Source organism: Saimiri boliviensis, chromosome 17, assembly GCF_048565385.1.
Source record: "Saimiri boliviensis isolate mSaiBol1 chromosome 17, mSaiBol1.pri, whole genome shotgun sequence".
Taxonomy (NCBI): domain Eukaryota; kingdom Metazoa; phylum Chordata; class Mammalia; order Primates; family Cebidae; genus Saimiri; species Saimiri boliviensis.
The window spans coordinates 3,117,248-3,141,158 of NC_133465.1; the positions used below are offsets into that span (position 1 = coordinate 3,117,248).

The 23,911-nt window shown below is 42.7% G+C and overlaps 1 protein-coding gene across 5 annotated transcripts in view; it reads right to left on the reverse strand.

Moving 5' to 3' along the window:
* USP32 (ubiquitin specific peptidase 32) overlaps positions 1-23,911 on the reverse strand; it is a 248,004-nt gene that overhangs the window by 34,261 nt on the left and 189,832 nt on the right. For all 5 annotated transcript variants that reach the window (XR_012514504.1, XR_012514506.1, XR_012514505.1 and 2 more), the window contains exons 26-30: positions 22,531-22,742; positions 17,931-18,115; positions 11,858-11,944; positions 9,425-9,545; positions 930-1,121 (exon numbers count right to left, since the gene is read on the reverse strand). Coding sequence is in view for 2 of the 5 variants with exons in the window: in XM_039475926.2 (XP_039331860.1) it covers positions 930-1,121; positions 9,425-9,545; positions 11,858-11,944; positions 17,931-18,115; positions 22,531-22,742 (797 nt within the window). In the remaining 3 variants the exon portion in view is untranslated. The remainder of the gene's footprint in view (positions 1-929; positions 1,122-9,424; positions 9,546-11,857; positions 11,945-17,930; positions 18,116-22,530; positions 22,743-23,911) is intronic.

Below are 23,911 nucleotides of genomic sequence, written 5' to 3' on the forward strand. Positions count from 1 at the left end.
GTAAAGTTAGAAAACATCTGCATCAAAGGGTTCTGAAGATACAAAACATACATGGAAAAAACAGGTCTAATACATGTGAATATTTGGGAATATGTAACAGAAACCCTTCATTATTCTTTAAATACTTCAAAAATATGGTTTTCATAAAAGCCTCTTCACAGGCCCCAGGGCACTGGTATGCTTGTGCACACACACTCAACTCAGAAGGGTGCCACAGCCACGTGACTATACGCAGTGGGTGCTGGCTCTGGGCCCAGCTGCTGTTCTAGAGTCCACAAAGGGCTAGCCTTAGCTTCCTCTCTCCACAGACCCAGAAGTTCACCCTCTCCTGAAGTTCACATTCACCACGTTGGACCCCCTTGTGGCAATTCTCACATTGCACTGAATTGCAGTTATTGGGCTACATGATTGCTCTCTCCTTCTAGGTTACAAGCTCTTTAGGAAAAGAAATTACCAAACATTTGTAGAAAGATTCATCTCTATACTCAACATAAAAACCTTGTACAGAAAGTGTTTTAAACACTGCAGCAGGAAGGGTCTTATTCTCAAAAATAACAAAATTAGCTAGACGCGGTAGCTCACGCCTGTAAATCCCAGCACTTTGGGATGCCGAGGAGAGCAGATCATGAGTTCAGGAGTTCGAGACCAGCCTGGCCAACACGGTGAAACCCCATCTCTACTAAAAATACAAAAATTAGCCAGGCATGGTAGCGCATGCCTGTAATCTCAGCTAACTTGGGAGGCTGAGGCAGGAGAATTGCTTGAACCAGGAAGTCGGAGGTTGCAGTGAGCTAAGATCACGCCACCGCACTCCAATCTAGGGACAGAGCAAGACTCTGTCTCAAAAAACAAAAAACAAAACCTCCTGTTTATGTCTTTTTTCTTATATGCTAGATTCCTGCTCTTTCAGAGGCAGGACTGTAACATACCAGGATGGGTGGAAGCCTCCAGAGATCCAGCTTCTTGGTTGCCAAGCAGTGGGTCTTACACTTGGAACAGTAGTACATTTCATTTTCCCCTAGCTCTTCCTCACTGGTGAAAGCACGGAGACAGCTGTCCAGGTTGATGGGCTCGGCTTGTGCTCTCCGACTCTGCTCCACACTCTCATGCTCATCTACAACCTGCAGGTAGGGGGAACAGGAGTAAAGGGGGGTGTGGGAAGGCATTTGAAGTGGTGATCCAGTTAGCTATGCATCATCCCCTTGGTCACTCACCCTCATCTCACTCTATATAAGGAAAAAGAAAATACAACTGGCTGGGTATGGTGGCTCATGCCTGTAATCCCAGCACTTTAGGAGGCCAAAGTGGGAGGACTGCTTGAGTCCAGGAGTTCGAAACCAGCCTAGCCAACATAGATCCTATTTCTGTAAAAGAAAAATTAAAAAATTAGCAGGGTGTTGTGGCACATGTCTGTAGTTCCAGCTACTCAGGAGGATTGCTTGAGCCTGGGAGGTAGAGGTTGCAGTGAGCTGTGATTATGCCACTGCACTCTAGCCCAGATGACAGAGTGAGACTCTGCCTCAAAAAAAAAGGAAGAGAAAACACAACCCAACCTAGAGTCTGAGCAAATATAGTACCTACACATTTATTCACAAGTCTCACATCAGTAACATTCTGGATAAAATTTCTATTTATATGACCATAACTTTTCTTGAAAAATTTTTGAATGCTTCAAAATGACAAAAACAAAGATTTGTATTTATTTAACAATTTTGGAATCCTATAAGGGATTACATGTGAGCTGGCCCCCAAGCCAGGGGTGCTGACAGTAAGCCATTTATTTATTTATTTTTACTTTTTTTTTTTTTTTTTTGAGACGGAGTTTCACTTTTGTTACCCAGGCTGGAGTGCAATGGCGCAATCTCGGCTCACCGCAACCTCCGCCTCCTGGGTTCAGGCAATTCTCCTGCCCCAGCCTCCTCAGTAGCTGGGATTACAGGCACGCACCACCATGCCCAGCTAATTTTTTGTATTTTTAGTAGAGACAGGGTTTCACCATGTTGACCAGGATGGTCTCGATCTCTTGACCTCGTGATCCACCCGCCTCAGCCTCCCAAAGTGCTGGGATTACAGACTTGAGACACCGCGCCTGGCCTAAGCCATTTATTTTTAATCAGAAAGCCAGAGCATTATTAGCATGCTGCAGACTTTACAGAAGCTAGGAGAAATAATATGAAACGCAGAAGCCAGATCTGGATGAAATAAGGGCACAGAAAAGCTCACCATGAGATGACAACACAGCAGATCATGAAACCCTACAGGGTACAACTCATTTGCATCTGATACCATGTAACACAGAGTTATCAGAATACTCTATAATTATCTGTCCCCTCCCTCTTGGGGCCTTTTTATCTGAGATGGCAACAAAAGGAAGAGCAAGCTCAAAAGAGTGTGCTGCTTTTGCTGAGAAGGCCCCTAATACCCACCCAAACCTTTGGGGTCCTGTTAATCAGCATGTTAGGCTGTGGAGCAAGAAGGAGTTAAGCACAAGAAAGGAGAGAGAGCAAAGAAGGGGTGGGGTTCAGGGATGTATGTTGGGGTGGTGTGGAATGAAGAGGAAGGAGAGAAGGAAGGATGTAGAGTACAAAGAAAAGAAAGAATTTTCCCCTCTCCCATTCCTGGCTGCTACCTGACAAACAATCAAGAACCAAACAGCTGGGATCCTTCTGTTTGTCTCTATAATATATGGGAAGGTGGGTGAGGCATCAGGGTTATGAGTGCTACCATGAGAGTTCACACAATAGATACTTGTGTCCCAAAGCTGAGCCCGGACCACAAGGCCCCACACTGACTGCCTCTCTGTGGCAAGGGTCACATATGTCCATCATACACCCTATTTATTGCTCCTCTCTTCCAGAGGTGTATGGGTTCTCCTGAGGCAAATTCCTTCATGAATTTCCCTTCCTGAAACTCATGATGGGAACATTAGGCTGCCTAGAATACAAATTGGCACAGCGCAGGACATTCAGTTTGGAACGGGTTTCAGCTGAGACTTTTCCCCTATAGGACAGGATGGTTGAGTCAGGAGGCTGTCAAGTGCTGCTATAAACCAAAGTAGCAAGGTTGGGTTTGATGGTGCAATTAAAGGTTTTAGCACTGCATAACTATCCAGTCTAAAGAACTCATTTAAAAAGGGGAACTTAGAGGGAAATTCTATTTTTAGAAAAGGAAATCTGGCTTAGACTTGGGTTATAGACTTCTTTTTTTAGTACAAATTCTGTAGTAACAAGATATTAACTGTCATCATCTTTCGAACTGGTCACTCAAGGAAAAAACTGACATGCTTCAAAAGCAAACATGCTGTATCATGGTTGCTGTAATGAGCAGAAAAAGGGGTGTATCAAATACAGCAGTGTTTCTTTTCTCATAGCCAGTTAAATATTATCTCTATTATCTCTACCAGGAATACTTTATGGCCAACTACAAATTATAGTAAGCTAGTAAAGAATGTTCATTTTTATTGGCCATATTTTCTGTGGAACACAGGTTACAGTGCTAGATGAAGACAGGAAGGAAAAAAGGCTGATACAAAACATATTTGTGGACTAGACTTGACAATAATTTATATTTATCAATAAAATTTCCCAAAGTGATGAAGATTCCCTTTACCTCTTGGGATCTAGGCTCAGATCCTCTACTATTGTTTAAATAGTCTATAAATGACTTACAGGCTCCCTCTTCTTTTTTGAAAGTTGCTTTAAAGCTCATCTTCAACACAAAACACAGGAAATGAAATATCTTTCATATATTTATAAGACTATTAAAAAAATAGAGAGGCCTAAGAATTTATCTAGTTTAATTTTTTTTTTTTTTTTTTGAGACAGGGTCTTGCACTGTTGCCCAGGCTGGAGTGCAGTGGGGAGATCACAGCTCACTGCAACCTCAACATCTTGGGCTCAAGCAATCCTCCAACCTCAGCCTCCCAAGTAGATGGGACTACAGGTATACCAACACACCTGGCTAATTTGTGCATTTTTTGTAAAGACAGGGTGTGATCAAATTGCCCAGGCTGGCATCTAGTTTAATTTTCTTTTCCGTTTTTATTTTTGAGACAGAGTTTCACTCTTGTTACCCAGGCTGGAGTGCAATGGCACTATCTCGGTTGACCGCAACCTCTGCTTCCTGGGTTCAGGCAATTCTCCTGCCTCAGCCTCCTCAGTAGCTGGGATTACAGGCACGCGCCACCATGCCCAGCTAATGTTTTGTATTTTTAGTAGAGACGGGGTTTCACCATGTCGACCAGGATGGTCTCGGTCTCTTGACCTCGTGATCCACCCGCCTCGGCTTCCCAAAGTGCTGGGATTACAGGCATGAGCCACTGCGCCCAGCGCATCTAGTTTAATTTTCTTTTTGTTTTTTTTGAGACAGAGTTTCGCTCTTGTTGCCCAGGCTGTAGTGCAATGGCGCAATCTTGGCTCACCGCAACCTCCGCCTCCTGGGTTCAAGCAATTCTCCTGTCTCAGCCTCCCAAGTAGCTGGGATTACAGGTATGTGTCACCACGTCCGGCTAATTTTTTGCATTTTTAGTAGAGATGGGGTTTCATCATGTTGGCCAAGATGGTCTCGATCTCTTGACCTCGTGATCCACCCTCCTTGGCCTCCCAAAGTGCTGGGATTACAGGCGTGAGCCACCGCATCTGGCCTGCATCTAGTTTAATTTTTTACTGAGAAGTCTGAGGTCCAAACAGGGGAGAAATGTAAAGGATAAGAGTGATTGCCCTTTATTTTTTTTCTGATTACCAGTACAATATTAATGAGGAAATTTTGGAAAGCAGAGAAAAATGTAAAAAGGCAGAGAATCGGCCGGGCGTGGTGGCTCAAGCCTGTAATCCCAGCACTTTGGGATGCCGAGGCGGGTGGATCACGAGGTCAAGAGATCGAGACCGTCCTGATCAACATGGTGAAACCCCGTCTCTACTAAAAATACAAAACATTAGCTGGGCATGGTGGCACGTGCCTGTAATCCCAGCTACTGAGGAGGCTGAGGCAGAAGAATTGCCTGAACCCGGGAGGTGGAAGTTGCGGGGAGCCGAGATCGCGCCACTGCACTCCAGCCCAGGTAAAAAGAGCGAAACTCCGTCTCAAAAAAAAAAAAAAAAAAAAAAAAAAAAAGGCAGAGAATTCTCTGCTTTTGGCGCAATGGCACAATCTCGGCTCACCGCAACCTCCGCCTCCTGGGTTCAAGCAATTCTCCTGTCTCAGCCTCCCAAGTAGCTGGGATTACAGGCATGTGCCACCATGCCCAGCTAATTTTTTGTATTTTTAGTAGAGACGGGGTTTCACCATGTTGACCAGGATGGTCTCGATCTCTTGACCTCGTGATCCACTCGCCTCGGCCTCCCAAAGTGCTGGGATTACAGGCTTGAGCTACCGCGCCCGGCCCCTTTTATATTCTTAATACAAACGCAACCACTGTCAAAATATTGGCAGATTTTCTTCTGTCCTTTTTCCTAAATAGTATTTTTTTCAATATTGAAGGTATTAGTTCCAGGATATGCAAGTTTATGTCTTGTTTTTTTTAAAATTTTTCATATAATATCATAAGCATCTTCCCAGAAATGTTAGCAAAAACTCCTGGTAATCATTTTCAACAACTGCATTATATTTTATCCAATGAATACACCATGCTTTATTTAATCATTCTTCTAATGTGAGACAAATATAAGTTGTTTATAACTGTTTACTATCCTAAAAAATGCTATGATGATATATGCCTGCAAATTATGGAGCAATTGTATTCTACTTCCGTAAGATATATTCATAAATGGGAAATTACTGGAATAAAAAAATAAAAAGGATATAGGCAATAATCTCAATTTTGAACCAAGGCATCTCCTTAGTCTACGTGTCTAAGCACATGCAGAAACCCTACATGTAGCAGAGCCCAAATTAGTCATACGGCCCCATTCCCTAGCAAGGCAATATACCTCAATAGCCCTTTGTTTCCATGGTATCCTAAGTGCATCACTGAAAGTGGACGTAGGATAAGATTTAACAGGTCACGCAGGCCCTGTTTTCTATAAGCAGGATGTCCTCCAGAGCTTTTCAGATTGCACATTGAACTTGTTAAAAAGGCGGAGAGATTTATAGAGCCAAATAATTTATCATCATTGCCAGTAATGGCTTGTCAGAATAATGTCCTATCAGATTTTGTGCTGACAAAGATTTATGAATCTATCAACTGTGAACATTTTCCTTCCTCAAAGGAAGTATGACTGAGTTTATTGAATTACCTTGCTAGTGACCATGATCTAGAACATCAGTTTCTCTTCAGTTTCTTTCTTTTTTTTTTTTCTGAGACGGAGTTTCGCTCTTGTTGCCCAGGCTGGAGTGCAATGGCGCAATCTCGGCTCACCGCAACCTCCGCCTCCTGGGTTCAGGCAATTCTCCTGCCTCAGCCTCCTCAGTAGCTGGGATTAGAGGCACGTGCCACCATGCCCAGCTAATTTTTTGTATTTTTAGTAGAGACGGGGGTTTCACCATGTTGACCAGGTTGGTCTCGATCTCTCGACCTCGTGATCCACCCGCCTCAGCCTCCCAAAGTGCTGGGATTACAGGCTTGAGCCACCGCGCCCAGCTCTCTTCAGTTTCGTTAGCTTTAGCCCAGTGATCTTTCATTTGATAAGTATCCACAAATTATACTCATACCTGGCTAGATAGGCTCCCAGGAGCCTTGGTGTATGGGGGCATATTTTGGAATCTAAATAGGAAACTAGGTCTAAAATTGGTAGTTTCCCCAGTCCTCAATAGCATAACAAGACAGAAAAGCCAATTACCATCATTAACTTATCCAAAGAGAATGCTTTAAGAAACAGTGGGCTGGGTGTGGTGGCTCATGCCTGTAATCCCAGCACTTTAAGAGGCCAAGGTGAACAGATCACGAGGTCAGGAGGTCGAGACCATCCTGGCTAACATGGTAAAACCCTGTCTCTACTAAAAATACAAAAAATTAGCCAGGCATCGTGGCACATGTCTGTAGTCCCAGCTACTCAGGATGCAGGAGAATCGCTTGAACCTGGGAGGTGGAGGTTGCAGTGAGCCAAGATCTTAATAAAATAGCAACCACTATACGGTGTGCCACTGCACTCCAGCCCGGGTGACAGAGCAAGACTCTGTCTCAGAAAGAAAAGAAAGAAAAGAAAAGAAAAGAAAGAAAAGAGAAGAGAAGAGAAGAGAAAGAAAAGAAAAGAGAAAGAAAGAAAGAAAGAAAGAGAAAGAAATTGTGCAGGAAATTTCCAACTATCAAGAATCAAGAGCCATAAAAATGCAAAAACCACTACAATTCCTCATGTGACTTAATAAACTCCTTTCACTCCATTGCTTTAACTCTCTATCAGATGTTTAATGTCTTTAGCCTTCAAATGATATTTGGTTAATTAAAAACTGCCTGAGGCAAACATTTTTAGGTATGGAGTTAAAATTCTGTCTGAAGCAACATTTTTTTTTTTCTTTTTTTTTTTTGCCTGCTGCTACCCCTGCACCCAGCAGGGTCCACAGACAGCCCCACAATAATTTCAAAAATTTAAAAATTGCCGGGCGCGGTGGCTCAAGCCTGTAATCCTAGCACTTTGGGAGGCCGAGGCGGGTGGATCACAAGATCAAGAGATCGAGACCATCCTGGTCAACAAGGTGAAACCCCGTCTCTACTAAAAATACAAAAAATTAGCTGGGCATGGTGGCACGTGCCTGTAATCCCAGCTACTGAGGAGGCTGAGACAGGAGAATTGCCTGAACCCGGGAGGCGGAGGTTGCGGTGAGCCGAGAAAGCGCCGTTGCACTCCAGCCTGGGTAACAAGAGCGAAACTCCGTCACAAAAAAAAAAAAAAAAAAAAAAAAAAAAAAAAAAATTTAAAAATTGCTCTGGCCAGAGTGACAATAGAAGGATGTGAAGTATGAAGTGCGGCCATTGAGATGTGCTCTTAGGTATCCAAAATTGAAACATTTCTTTTTTTTTTTCTTTTTTTTTGAGACGGAGTTTCGCTCTTGTTACCCAGGCTGGAGTGCAATGGCGCGATCTCGGCTCACCGCAACCTCCGCCTCCTGGGTTCAGGCAATTCTCCTGCCTCAGCCTCCTGAGTAGCTTGGATTACAGGCATGTGCCACCATGCCCAGCTAATTTTTTGTATTTTTAGTAGAGACGGGGTTTCACCATGTTGACCAGGATGGTCTCGATCTCTTGACCTCGTGATCCACCCGCCTCGGCCTCCCAAAGTGCTGGGATTACAAGCTTGAGCTACCGCGCCCGGCTAAAATTGAAACATTTCAACCCATAATCCATTCTCTAACTTTTCTTACTTTTCTTTTCTTTTCTTTTCTTTTTTTTTGAGACGGAGTTTCTTTCTTGTTAACCAGGCTGGAGTGCAATGGCACGATCTCGGCTTACCGCAACCTCCGCCTCCTGGGTTCAGGCAATTCTCCTGCCTCAGCCTCCTGAGTAGCTGGAATTGCAGGCACGCGCCACCACGCCCAGCTAATTTTTTGTATTTTTAGCAGAGACGGGGTTTCACCATGTTGACCAGGATGGTCTCGATCTCTTGACCTTGTGATCCACCCGCCTTGGCCTCCCAAAGTGCTGGGATTACAGGCTTGAGGTGCCGTGCCCGGCCATTCTCTAACTTTTCTTATCACTATGCCTATTAAAGGTAGCAGCTATATCCCTGGGACGCATCTGAGCTAAGTAATTGTGGTTACCAAATGCTGCAACTTCAATAATATTTAACAGAGAGATGCTTATGGATATGTCATGGCCAGATACAGTTTTGTTTCAAGGTTCACTTATAAATATTTTTAAAATTTAATGCCTGCAATAGTTTGGATATGGGTTATTTGTCCCCACCAAAACTGATGTTGAAATGTGATCCTCAATGTGGCGTTGTTAAAAGGCAAGGCCTAGTGGGAGGGGTTTGGGTCATGGGGGTGAAATGCTCATAAATGGCTTGGTGCCATTCTTGCAGCAGTTGAGTTCTCCTTCTGAGAACTTAGTTCCCAAAAGAGTGTGCTCTTAGAAAGCAAGGATCTTCCTCCTGTTTGGTCCTCCCTCTTGCCTGTGTCTGTTCCCCTTTGATCTTCTCTGCCATGTTATGATGTAGCACAGAAGCCTTTGCCAGAAGCCAGGGCCAGGTCCTTGAACTTTCCAGGCTGCCGAACAGTAAACATAATAAACCTCTTTTCTTTGTAAGTTACCAGCCTCAGGTACTGTGTTTCAGCAACACAAAATGGCAAAGACAATGCCCCAATACAATGAACTCTAGAAGCTGGAAAATGAAAAAGCCCAAGCAAATGGTCAATGTTAGGTGACAGAGTATGCCAATGAATGTTTTTCTGGTTGTTTTAAAATTGTCTAAAACAGAAATAGCATAACAGTTAAACTGGAGGAAATTTCCAATATAAAAACCACCATTTTATGGTGGCGCTAAATACTTACCCTTTCCTGGGACGTTTGATAGCGAAGGTGAAGGGCTGTGGGGTCCCAATCCACAGCAATATAGGCATTTCCAATGAAAGCTCTGTCTTCCCCACAATCAATTTTACAGCCTCTGCAAAATCTAAAAAGGTAGAAAAGATCCACAGAGGAAGAAATAATTATAAAGGAATTTAATTTTTTTTTTTTTTTTTTTTTTTTGAGACGGAGTGTTGCTCTTGTTACCCAGGCTGGAGAGCAATGGCGCCATCTCTGCTCACCGCAACCTCCGCCTCCTGGGTTCAAGCAATTCTCCTGCCTCAGCCTCCTGAGTAGCTGGGATTACAGGCATGTGCCACCATGCCCAGCTAATGTTTTGTATTTTTAGTAGAGACGGGGTTTCACCATGTTGACCAGGATGGTCTTGATCTCTTGACCTCGTGATCCACCCGCCTCAGCCTCCCAAAGTGCTGGGATTACAGGCTTGAGCCACCGTGCCCGGCATTCCAATTCTTTCGTTTTACAAAGTACTTGATAACCAGGCTGTTATCAAGTCTGTTAATATACAGGAAGATGTGAGCTTTGTGGCAAATAAATCACATGGGAATTGGCTATTTGAAATACTACAGCACTCAAGCCATTCCAAATTCAGTTATTTAATGCTCTGAGGTAGGACAATTTATCTGGTATAAAACCTAGCTCCTTATTTGCAAAATGGCACATTAAATAAAGGCATTAAAAAGTTTATAGAGACTGGGCATGATGGCTCATGCCTATAAACCCAGCACTTTGAGGGGCCGAGGTAGGTGGATCACCAGAGGTCAGGAGTTCAAGACCAGCCTGACCAACATGGTGAAACCTGTCTCTACTGAAAATACAAAAATTAGCCGGGCATGGTGGCAGGAACCTGCAATCCCAGCTACTTGGGAGGCTGAGGCAGGAGTATCACTTGAACCTGGGAGGCGGAGGTTGCAGTGAGTTGAGATCACACCACTGCACTCCAGCCTGGATGACAGAGTGAGAATTTGTCTCCAAAAAACAAAAGTTTATAGAGTTGCAGAGGTGGGGTAGGAGATGAGGTAGGGGAGGAGGATATAATAAAGTCATGGTTCTACTGCCTATTTTAGACTCAGTTTGCTAAATCTATTACAGTTCTCTAACGGTGGACTTCAGCAATTTCCCTGCTATAACAGCAATGACCAATCAATCTTGGTAACTCTTTAAAAACCAAGAACAGACTTCCAGCAAGGTCCAGTAAAGATTATATTCTATTGTGCTCAGAACTGGCAAACTTATTTATATTTAAGGAGAGGCTTGACACGGTGGCTCATGCCTATAATCCCAGCACTTTGGGAGACTGAGGCAGGTGGATCACCTGAGGTCAGGGGTTCGAGACCAGCCTGGCCAAAACAGCAAAACCCCATTTCTTCTAAAAATACAAAAATTAGTGGGGTCAGTGGCACGTGCCCATAGTCCCTGTTACTCAGGAGGCTGAGGCAGGAGAATTGCTTGAACCTGGGAGGCAGAGGTTGCAGTGAGCCGAGATGGTGCCACTGCACCCGAGCCTGGGCAACAGAGCAAGTCTCCATCTCAAAAAAAGAGAGAGGAAAGCAGAAGTTATAGAATAATAAATGTTTATCACAAGCTATGCATTTAGTATGGACTGTAGAGTTTACAAAACCAGCTAAGTCTCAAAAGCAAAACTGAGCTATTAATCTCAAAGGGAAGTAAAAATGAACTTTTTTTTTTTTTTTTGAGACGGAGTTTCACTCTTGTTGCCCAGGCTGGAGTGCAATGGCGCAGTCTCGGCTCACCGCAACCTCCGCCTCCTGGGCTCAGGCAATTCTCCTGCCTCAGCCTTCCGAGTAGCTGGGATTACAGGCGTGCGCCACCATGCCCAGCTAGTTTTTGTATTTTTAGTAGAGACGGGGTTTCACCATGTTGACCAGGATGGTATCGATCTCATGACCTCGTGATCCACCCGCCTCGGCCTCCCAAAGTGCTGGGATTATAGGCGTGAGCCACCGCGCCCGGCCTTTTTTTTTTTAAGATAGAGTTTCCTTCTTGTTATCCAGGCTGTAGTGCAGTGGTGTGACCTCAGCTCATTGCAACATTTGCCTCCTGGGTTCAAGCAATTCTCCTGCCTTAGCCTCCCAAATAGCTGAGATTACAGGCATGTATCACCACGCCTAGCTAATTTTTATGTTTTTAATAGCGATAGGGTTTCACCATGTTAGTCAGGCTGGTCTCAAACTCCTGACCTCAGGTGATCCACCCACCTCGGCCTCCCAAAGTGCTGGGATCATAGGCGTGAGCCACCTCGCCCAGCCACAATTCTTAAGTTTAAGTTTCTCGTTATTCACATTATTTACTTCTCAAAACTGGAAATCTTATGAAAATGGTATAATATCTAAAGCTGAAATTCTACCAAAATAATTCTTTTGCAGGTCACTTTACCTATACCATGGGCACCAAGCACAGGAGTTCCCATCTTTCTGCACGACTCGTAGAGTAAATGGATACTGATAGCCCATACTGTCATCACTGAAACAGAAGAGAAGATAAAGAGTTTAAGAAGCATTTCCAGTTCAAGGGCTAGCTCCTTTTCATCTTCTCTTGAAGTAATCCCAGGAAGGGGCATTTGCCACTGCAGTATGTTCATGTTGACAGCTCAGTGTTACTTGCCCTAATCCATTAGCTGCAGCCCTGCACCAAATACACTCTGGCTTCCCATGCTGTATCTGGGCTTACAGAAGGGTAGACATATGACTGCCAGATGTCTCTGAGGGAGTCCATGTGGCCCACGAAAATTTAACAAGATAAGCTAATCATGAAATCAAATACCAATTATCCTTCATCCCTAATTCTATCAGAGGATTTAATTCACATTAAACTAAAATAATTAGACCTTTCCATGACAAGAACACTGACACATTGCAGAAAGCTGTATATTTAGAAGTCTTCTTTAATCAGAATCACCGATATAGTTCATGCTAAGTACCGCCTTAATTACTCAGAGTTATAAGCTACATACCACTTCTGGAGTAACTTCTTTTTTTTTTTTTTTTTTTTTTGAGACGGAGTTTCGCTCTTGTTACCCAGGCTGGAGTGCAATGGCGCGATCTCGGCTCACCGCAACCTCCGCCTCCTGGGTTCAAGCAATTCTCCTGCCTCAGCCTCCTGAGTAGCTGGGATTACAGGCACACGCCACCATGCCCAGCTAATTTTTAGTATTTTTAGTAGAGACGGGGTTTCACCATGTTGACCAGGATGGTCTCGATCTCTTGACCTCGTGATCCACCCGCCTCGGCCTCCCAAAGTGCTGGGATTACAGGCTTGAGCCACCGCGCCCGGCCTTGGAGTAACTTCTTTTAACTGCCAATGATTATGCCAAGATGCCCCTGTGAGTTTTCCAACTTTTTTTTTTTTGAGACGGAGTTTCGCTCTTGTTACCCAGGCTGGAGTGCAATGGCGCGATCTTGGCTCATCGCAACCTCTGCCTCCTGGGTTCAGGCAATCCTCCTGCCTCAGCCTCCTGAGTAGCTGGGATTACAGGCACGCGCCACCATGCCCAGCTAATGTTTTGTATTTTTAGTAGAGACGGGGTTTCACCATGTTGACCAGGATGGTCTCGATCTCTTGACCTCGTGATCCACCCGCCTCGGCCTCTCAAAGTGCTGGCATTACAGGCTTGAGCCACCACGCCCAGCGAGTTTTCCAACTTTTAAAAAAATTTACGGCCGGGCGCGGTGGCTCAAGCCTGTAATCCCAGCACTTTGGGAGGCCGAGGCGGGTGGATCACGAGGTCAAGAGATCGAGACCATCCTGGTCAACATGGTGAAACCCCGTCTCTACTAAAAATACAAAAAATTAGCTGGGCATGGTGGCGCGTGCCTGTAATCCCAGCTACTCAGGAGGCTGAGGCAGGAGAATTGCCTGAACCCAGGAGGCGGAGGTTGCGGTGAGCCGAGATCGCGCCATTGCACTCCAGCCTGGGTAACAAGAGCGAAACTCTGTCTCAAAAAAAAAATTTACTTATGTTTGCCCTAACAAGAAGTAATGCAACAATTTATACATATTATCAAAATGTAAGTTGTATATCTTAGATGTATATACAATTCTGACTTGTCAATTACAGTCAATAAAACTGGAGGTAGGGGAGAAAGAAGCAATTCAAGAAAATAACACAGGAGTGGCATAATTTACAGCTCATCTGGAAACTGACAGTGGTTATTATATGGGCTATTGAAGGTAATGAAACCATGATAAAGAGACACTGTTAAAAAAAAAAAGAGACACTGAAAGGGCAAAAGTTAGAAATCACACCTGGCACAGGAGTTCCCATCTTTCTGCAAAACTCATCCAAAGAATGAACACTGATAGCCTGTACTGTACAAATCAGGCCAGCAACAAGTGAGAAATCAAAAGAAAGATAAAAGGATAAAACAATCAAGAGCACTCTCATAGAAAGCTGTGCAGCACTTCTCTTCTGAAAATTTCTTTTACCTTTTTGCTCTAACTGAATGAAGCCTGGCTTTCTTGAGAATCCTTCTTCCCCTGCAGATTTCTTCTTCTTTTTTTTTTTTTGAGACGGTATCACTCTGTTGCCCAGGTTGGAGTGCAATGGCGCAATAATGGCCCCTAGCAGCCTCTACCTTCCTGGGCTCAGGTGATCCTCCCACCTCAGCCTTCCAAGTAGCTAGGATTACAGGCACGCACCACCATACCTGGCTAATTTTTACATTTATTTTTGTGAAGACAGCGTTTTGCCATGTTCTCCAGGCTGGTCTTGAACTCCTAGCCTCAAGTGGTCCTCCTGCTTCAGCCTCTTAAAGTGCTGGGATTACAAGCATGAGCCACCACACCCTAGAATGTATTCTCATACATTCCAGAACCAGAGAGGTAAAATAGATCTCTTCCTTACTCTTATGACATACAGGATTTCATCTTCTTTCCTTTTCTGAAACATTTCAGCTTCTTGTAGCATGTGCTACTGAATTATGCCACCTGCTATTCCTCCTTGGAAGGTGCATTTCTCCTTTTCATTTTTTTTGAGATGGAGTCTCAAACTGTCACCTGGGCTGGAGGGCAGTGGCGTGATCTTAGCTCACTGCAACCCCCACCTCCTGGGTTCAAGCAATTCTCCTGCCTCAGCCACTCAAGTAGCTGGGATTACAGGCATGTGCCACCACGTACAGCTAATTTTTTTGTTTTGTATTCTCAGTAGAGATGGGGTTTCACCATGTTGGCCAGGCTGGTCTTGAACCACTGACCTTGTGATTCACCCGCCTCAGCTTCCCAAAGTGCTGGGATTACAGGCGTGAGCACCCAGTTCACTGTTTTTCTCTCCACTTCTCCTGTTACTATTCTTGGTGACATCAACATCAATACAATTAATCCAACAATAACTTGATTTTCTCTCTTCCAAGAGTAACTTTCTCTACCCTATCTGAAAAAGCCTCTCCAACTGTCATATTCTAGACCTTGTGAATATAAACTTTTCTACCTCCAAAATCTTAATTCCAAGTACCTTACTTTGCAACCACCACCTCCTATCTTGCTGGATCACTTACTTATTCAAATACCCCTATTCTAATGATTCTTTGACCCAAGGGAAACCTCCAATTGCTGCCCTAAAATCACCTGCCTCTTTACCCACTGTCCCAAAAATAATCACTCTTCTACATAGATCCTTAATTCCAGGATTTTGCCCATTTAATCTAAAATTTCAAATTTATTGACACAAGCACTCAAAAAGTCAAAAACTATACAATGAACTCCCATGTATTCATTACCCAACTATAATAATCATCCATTCCTGGCCACTCTTATTTTATCCATAATTTTATCAAGCCCTACTAGAATCAGGTCAGAGCTACCATGCCTGGCTATCTTTTTTAATGGCTGAAGGACCATTCTCTCTTTAACCACTCCAATCTCTACTCCTTTATCCATACTAAAAAGCTTTCACAAAGATCACCAAAGACCATTTTATCAAATCCAGCAGGCAATTCCCAGTCCTCTGTAGCATTTGAAACAACTATCACTCCTTTCTTGAAATAATTCCTTCACTGAACTCCTGGTTTTCTTACATTACTGGCTGCTCCTTCTCAATTTCTTTCTCTCTCTCTCTCTTTTTTTTTGAGACAGAGATTTGCTCTGTTGCCTAGGCTGGAGTGCAGTGATACGATCTCAGCTCATTGTAACTTCCACCTCCAAGGTTTAAGTGATTCTTGTGCCTCAGCCACCCAAGTAGCTGGAATTACAGGAACGTGCCACCATGTCTGGGTAATTTTTGTATGTTTAGTAGAGATGGGGTTTCGCCATGTTGGCCAGGTTGGTCTTGAACTTCCAGCCTCAAGTGATCCTCCCCCACCTCAGCCTCCAAAGCACAAGGATTACAGGCATGAGCCACCATGTTCAGCCTCAATCTCTCTTGATGGTTCTTTTTCCCTTTTCAATCTCTAAATGTTGGAATGCATTACAAACTAAATTCAGAGTACATGTATAGATCATGAGAATCTTCTCTATTTAACTCTCACTCTTTAAATGTTAATCATCTGGTCTCAGGGCTTTAAATACCACTATTTGTTGATGACATCTATATTTATATCTCCAGCAAAGGACATCTGAGTGAATTTCTCACTTGAATATATAATAGACATCTTGAATTTAACTTTCTGTAATTTCTTACCAAAACCTTCTCCTTCTTCAGTTTTCCTTTTTCCATTAAATGGTACCACCATTCACAAACAATTGTTCAGGGTAAAAAGCCAGCCTGGAATCCTCTTTCCCTATACTACTCATGCAATTCATTAGCAAGTCCTGGGAAAAGCCCTCGTCTAGAAGTCCTTTAACTCAATCATTTCACTTCAAAATTAATCTTGTCTAACTTTCATCTTTACTAAACACAACATTCATCAACTAAACTGCTTATTTATTATTTGCAGTTTTCCTTTAATATTTATTTAAATCTTAAAATACTTTAGACCTGGTGCAGTGGCTCATGCCCATAATCCTAGCACTTTGGGAGGCTGAGATGGGAGGATCACGAGGTCAGGAGATTGATACCATCCTGGCCAACATGGTGAAACCTTGTCTCTACTAAAAATACAAAAATTAGCTGGGTGTGGTGGCACATGCCTGTAATCCCAGCTACTTCAGAGGCTGAGGCACAAGAATTGCTTGAACCCAGGAGGCGGAGATTGCAGTGAGCTGAGATCATGCCACTGCACTCCAGCCTGGCAACAAAGCAAGATTCTGTCTCAAAAAAACAAACAGCAAGGCCGGGCGCGGTGGCTCAAGCTTGTAATCCCAGCACTTTGGGAGGCCGAGGCAGGTGGATCACGAGGTCGAGAGATCGAGACCATCCTGGTCAACGTGGTGAAACCCCGTCTCTACTATAAATACAAAAAATTAGCTGGGCATGGTGGCATGTGCCTGTAATCCCAGCTACTCAGGAGGCTGAGGCAGGAGAATTGCCTGAACCCAGGAGGCGGAGGTTGCGGTGAGCCGAGATCGCGCCATTGCACGCCAGCCTGGGTAACAAGAGTGAAACTCCGTCTCAAAAAAAAAAAAAACAAAACAAAAAACAAACAGCAAAATAAAAGTTTAAATAATTATTTATTTAAATAACTTATTTTGGCCAGGTGTGGTGGCTCAGGCCTGTAATCTCAGTACTTTGGGAGGTTGAGGCAGGCAGATCATTTGAGATCAGGAGTTCGAGACCAGCCTGGTCAACATGGTAAAACCCTGTCTCTACTAAAAATACAAAAATTAGCCAGGCATGGTGGCAGGCACCTATAATCCCAGCTACTTGGGAAGCTGAGGCAGGAGAATCGCTTGAACCCAGGAGGCAGAGGATGCAGTGAGTCAAGATGGCACCATTGCACTCCAGCCTGGGCAACAAGAGCAAAACTCCGTCTCAAAAAAACAAAGAAAATGATCTACAAATTGATTGAGATGAAAATAAGGCATCACAATCCCAGAAATTATTTAAAGTAAATGCATTTACTAATCAAATAGAATAGTGGTAGGAGAAAGGGAAAGAAAACAGAAAATGTTTATTATTTTTATCTAGATTTATGAAATTACTCCATGTTAAAATAACATGGTACGGGAAAAAACAAAAAAAAAAAGAAAAAGCCTCCCAAATCATGAGACTTTTCAGAGTTCATGTATAGATATACGGTCACTCTCATTCTGAATTTCAGAGGACTGAGATTATACAAATTTCCTGGTGAATTCATACTCTCTACTTTTGCAAGGATATTACTTGAAGCATTAGCAGGACGAATTCAGATAAGAGATTAGAGAATGGAAGAATTATTAGACATGAGAATGTTTGTCAAAGGAAGCTGTGTAGTCTCTCCTCCTCCAAATATCAAACCAAATGGTTGAACTGTATGCTTTCTGAGTGGTTCTCCATGAGTGATTAACGTGACATAGGATGGGTCATCCTATCAATCACACATAAATTAGTTTTCTAGAGTTTGGAAACCACAAGTTTAGATGGGTTCCCTGAACTCACCAATCCTGGGCATGATTACTAGCTTCCTGAGGTGGGAGTGGGCTGGCTAACCGGGATACTTGAATCCAAACCGCATCATACAGATCTTTCTTCCGGGTATGCACAGTACATGGAACAATCAATGGCATTCCAAAGAGGCTGGGGCGATTCTTCTGAGATGACAGAAAATACAGTTCTGTCCTCATCTATATGTACAAACAAGAGAAGAGAGAGTTGAGAAGTCAGGCCTCTGATTCCTCCCTTTTGTTCTTCTAGCCCTGCCAAAACCAGGCATTACCACCATTTTCAGTTTAGTCAGTCACATTCTTCTCTACATTTATAAAACCATCTTTATTGACACAAAGAGAATGGTTACAGTGGAGTCATTAAAAGGGCTAGAGTATTGCCAATTTTAGAGTTGTTGCCTATTCTATCAAACTTGGGTTTCAGTAACTAATATTTTCAAACCACAGTTTTCTCTGATAAACATTTCTCATATATACTGAATCATATGTAAAAACTGGTAATAGGGGCCGGGCGTGGTGGCTCAAGCCTGTAATCCCAGCACTTTGGGAGGCCGAGGCAGGTGGATCATGAGGTCAAGAGATTGAGACCATCCTGGTCAACATGGTGAAACCCCGTCTCTACTAAAAATACAAAATATTAGCTGGGCATGGTGGCGCGTGCCTGTAATCCCAGCTACTCAGGAGGCTGAGGCAGAAGAATTGCCTGAACCCAGGAGGTGGAGGTTGCGCTGAGCTGAGATCGCACCATTGCACTCCAGGCTGGGTAACAAGAGCGAAACTCCGTCTCAAAGAAACAAAAAAACAAAAAAAACCCCAAACTGGTAATAGTTTCATAGCTCAAGGCTTTGAAACAATTAAGACTCCTTCTTTCACCAGAAAATATGCTAGTAAGCCAGGTGTGATGGCTCATGCCTGTAATCCCAGCACTTTGGGAGGCTGAGGCAGGAGGAGGAGTTTGAGATCAGCCTAGGCAACTAAGGGAGACCCCATCTCAATCAGTCAATAAAATAAGCCAAGCCTGGTGGCATGCATCTGTAGTCCCAACTATTCAGGATGCTGAGGTAGGAGGATTGCTTGAATCTGGCAAGTTGAGGGTTCAGTGAGCTGTGACTGCATCACTGCACTCCAGCCTGGAAGACAGAGTGAGATCCTTTCTCAAAAAAGAAAAAGAAATGAAAAGATGACAGTTAAAAAAAAAAAAAAGTCTCTCTCAATTGTAGTTTTCCAGGGATAAGCTGTTGATAGTGGTTGTTAGAGCAGCAATTCCCAAAGTTTTGGAGACTTGTGAAACGTAGTAATTCAGTTTTCTAACAAGCTTATCCACCTTCCTAAAATCAGTTAAGTGACTTTATTTATTTATTTACTTTTTTTATAAATACAGGATAGGATAAAAGTGAGGTAAAAAATTTAAAAATCTGCTTTGAGTATGTTAAAGAGATTTTAATGATATTCCGTAATGCAGAGCTACTGCACAGAATTGTCCTGAAAATGGCTGCTTAATAAACATTTAGTATAATGGAATGGTTGGTGGGAGTTCAAGGTTACTCAAAGCTGCTGAATCTTTGAACATTTAATTCTCTAAGAAGTTTGGTGTCTATAGTTGCTGAACCTTTGAACATTTAATTTCCTAAGAAGTTTGGTTTTTACTGAGTAGTTAGAAAATCTAAATCAACAATTTATCAAGTCACTAGGGGTTAAGCATTTTAAGTATCATATCTCTGTGAAATAAATCTTGATGATATCCTCATACCTTATTCTTCTTCAAAAGTATCTTGGTTATTTTTTGTGCTTTGTATGTCCACATATGAGAATCAACTTATCAAGTCACATACCACACACACACCAACACACTTAGACCTTGCATTTTTATTGGGATTGTGTATTAAATCATCTGTAGATTAGTTTGTAGAGGACTGATATCTTAAAATATTGAGTCTTTTTAACCATGAACATGGCTTATTCCTTCCAATATTTTGTCTTCTTTAATATCCACTAATATTTTATCTTCTATATAGATGTCTTATGTGTCATTTTTAAAGTTTATTCCTAGGTACTTAATTTTTTTCTCAGCCTTTTTTTTTTTGCTACTATGATAAATAATATCTGTAGAGAGTTGAATGATGGCCCCTAAAACAGTATATCCAGGTGCTAACCCCTGGAACTGGTAAATGTGACCTGATTTGGTAAAAGGATGTTTGCAGACATAATTAAGTTGAGGATGTGAAGATGAGATCATTCTGTATTATCTGAGTGGGCCCTAAATTGAATGCTAAGTGTCCTTATCAGAGGAAGGCAGAGAGAAGGAGGAGGCCAAGTGAAGAGGCAGAGATTGCAGTTATGTGGTCAAAAGTCAAAGAATGCCTGCAGCCTCCAGAGGTTAGAAGAGACAAGAAAGCATTCTCTCCTAGAACCTTTGAAGGAAGCCCCCACCCTACTGAAACCTTGGTTTCAGACTTCTGGCCTCCAGACTGTGAAATAATACATATTTGTTGTTTAAAGCCATCGAATTTATGGTAATTTGTTATAGCAGTCCTAAGAAACTGATACAGTGCCTTTTTTACAATTTCATTTTCTCTTGTTGCAGCTATATAATTAATTTACTTACTTTTTTATTAATTGACTTTGCAATCTTACAAAGCTCAGTTCATCTGCTCTTTACATGAGTATAGAACAGAATATCTTATCCAATAAATATAATAAATAAGATGGGAATAAAAAATAAAAAGAGTGAATTTTTGAATAGAGGCAGAGGTAACTGATGGATCTTAGAAATAATCTAGAAGCCCTGCTTTCCTTTACTTTATCAAATTAGGACACCAAAGTCAAAAGAACTCAATCAGCTATCTAGTGGCAGCATTACAACTCAAACATAGGTTGCTAAATTCCTAGTTCAGTGCTCTTTCTACTCTACCAACTTGCCACTATACCTGGTAACTACCTACTGAACAATTTTCTACTGACCACAGTTTTCAAACTTTCCTTTTTCTTTTTTATCAAAGAGTTAACCTTTAAGGCAATAGTTATATATCAATCTATCTAGAGAGGACTTATGCACAACTTGGTTTTGCCCAAGAACATTCTTATGTCCGCTAAGAAAAAAAACAAACAAAAAACTTTTCCAAAGCCATTTGCATTTATGTGGCAGTGAAGATATACATAAACACATAGGAGAAACAAATATGGTGTTTATGTGTGTTTTTGTTTCTCTTTCAATTTTTTCAGAGACAAGGTCTCACTTATTGCTCGGGTTGGAGTGCAGTGGTTATTCACAAGTGTGAGCATCATAGCATATTATAGCTTCAAAATTCTGTCCTCAAGGGATCCTCCTAAACATGTCTGGCTTAGGAGATTTTTTTTTTTTTTTTTTTTTTTGAGACAGAGTCTTGCCTTATCACCCAGGCTGGAGTGCAGTGATGAAATCTTGGCTCACTGCAACCTCCGCATCCCGGGTTCAAGTGATTCCCCTGCCTCAGCCTCCCAAGTAGCTGGAACTATAGGTACATGCCACCACATCCAGCTAATTTTTGTATGTTTAGTAGAGACGGGGTTTCACCATGTTGGCCAGGCTGGTCCCAAACTCCTGACCTCAGGTTATCCATTGTGCCTGGCCATTCTTTTTTTTTTGAGACAGGGTCTTGCCCAGACTAGAATGCAGTGTTGCAAGCATGGCTCACTGCAGCTTTGACCTCCTAGGCTCCAGTGATCCTCCTGCCTCAGCCTCCAGAATAATTGAGACTATAGGCACACACCATCATGCCTACTTAGTTTAAAAAATATATATAGGCTGGGCGCGGTGGCTCAAGCCTGTAATCCCAGCACTTTGGGAGGCCGAGGCGGGTGGATCATGAGGTCAAGAGATAGAGACCATCCTGATCAACAAGGTGAAACCCCGTCTCTACTAAAAATACAAAAAGTTAGCTGGGCATGGTGGTGCGTGCCTGTAATCCCAGCTACTCAGGAGGCTGAGACAGGAGAATTGCCTGAACCCAGGAGGCGGAGGTTGCGGTGGGCAGAGATCACGTCATTGCTGTAACAACAGCGAAACTCCGTCTCAAAAAAAAAAAAAAAAAAAAAAAAAAAAAAAATATATATATATATATATATATATATGTATGTATTTGGTAGAGATGAGGTCTCACTATGTTGCCCGGGCTCTCCTCGAACTTGGGAGCTCAGGTGATCCTCCTGTCTCAGCTCCCTGAAGTGCTGGGATTACCTGTGTGAGCCACTGCATCAAGCCAGGAGACACAAATTTTTAAAGTAAGTAGTCCTCAGATGTACTGACTACTATTCTGTTGCCTCTTAATATATGGATGAGGAATGTCATTTCATACATTAGCCCTCATGCATAATACTAAATCCTGGCTCTGATCACTTATATTGGCATATTTAATACATTGAAAATGCATTCATGGGACTCTATCTTGAGGACAGAAAAAAAAGTAAAAAAATAAAATTTGTAAAATTGTTAAATTTTTAAAAATTAAAGAAAAAAGAGAAGAAAATGCATTTAATGATATCACAAAGACAGAAAATGGCTATTTCACAAATAACACTAGCAAGACCAGCAGTAAGTTGCCTAACATTTAACTAACCATTTTTCGGTGGACTGCAATGATGTAACCTGCAAAGGGGCTGTCAGGAAGAGATGGCATATGACCATTAACCATCCCATTTGTGAAGTTCTTCTCAGTTCCACATGGCACAACAGTGTTTGGCATTCCGTTGGGGATGAATAGTGGCCGGGGCAGGTCCCCGTTGGTAGTTAGGGTGAACATTCCATTTGTAGATGGTGAAGAAGAGAAATCTACAAATTCAAAGATAAGTACAGCATCATAAGCTTGTGGTACTTTCATCTTTGCTCTTAAGTATCCTAAGAACCAGTGACAGTGTAGTCTCTTAACCCAGGGCAGGAAGAAATTATAGTACAAATAATTCTAGATTTATTGGAAGATTTTAATTTCTTTTTTTTTTTTTCTTTTTTTTTTTTTTGAGACGGAGTTTCACTCTTGTTACCCAGGCTGGAGTGCAATGGCGCGATCTCGGCTCACCGCAACCTCCGCCTCCTGGGTTCAGGCAATTCTCCTGTCTCAGCCTCCTGAGTAGCTGGGATTACAGGCTTGTGCCACCATGCCCAGCTAATTTTTTGTATTTTTAGTAGAGACGGGGTTTCACCATGTTGACCAGGATGGTCTCGATCTCTTGACCTCGTGACCCACCCGCCTCGGCCTCCCAAAGTGCTGGGATTACAGGCTTGAGCCACCGCGCCCGGCCGGAAGATTTTAATTTCTAGTTTAACTTCCTTGATTCCTACTTTTGACTAAATGAAAAAGAAAGAGTAACTGCTAGAAACTATTAAGCAGAATTTTTGCAGAAACCTGTATCAGCACTATGTTGTAGCACACAAACAGTTCTACCGTTTGTTTTCTTTTCCTTCTCTTTGCCTCTGAAGACACTGTCCAATACAGTAACCTCTAGCCAGATGTGGCATTTAAAATTTAAATTAAACTGGATGCAGCAGCTCACATTTGTAATCCTAGCACTTTGGGAGGCGGAGGCAGGCAGATCCCTCGAGCCCAGAAGCAAGAGACCAGCCTGGGCAACATGGTGAAAACCCATCTCTACAAAAGATACAAAAATTAGCTGGGCATGGTGGTGCACGTCTGTAGTCCCAGCTACTTGGGGGGCTGAGATGGGAGGATTACTTCAGCCCACGAGGCAGAGGCTACAATGAGCCAAGATGATGCCACTACACTCCAGGCTGGGTGACAGAGTGAGACCCTTTCTCAGAATAAATAAATAAAACAAAATAAAAATGTATCCTCTCAGTTTCATTAGCCACATCTCTAATGCTTAATAGGCCACGTGACTGGTGGATACTGTATTGGATGGCAAAGGTCACAGAAGTTTCCATCACTGCAGAGTTCTATTGGACAGTGTACTCTAAACCAAAACCAACATTAAATCATCCACCAG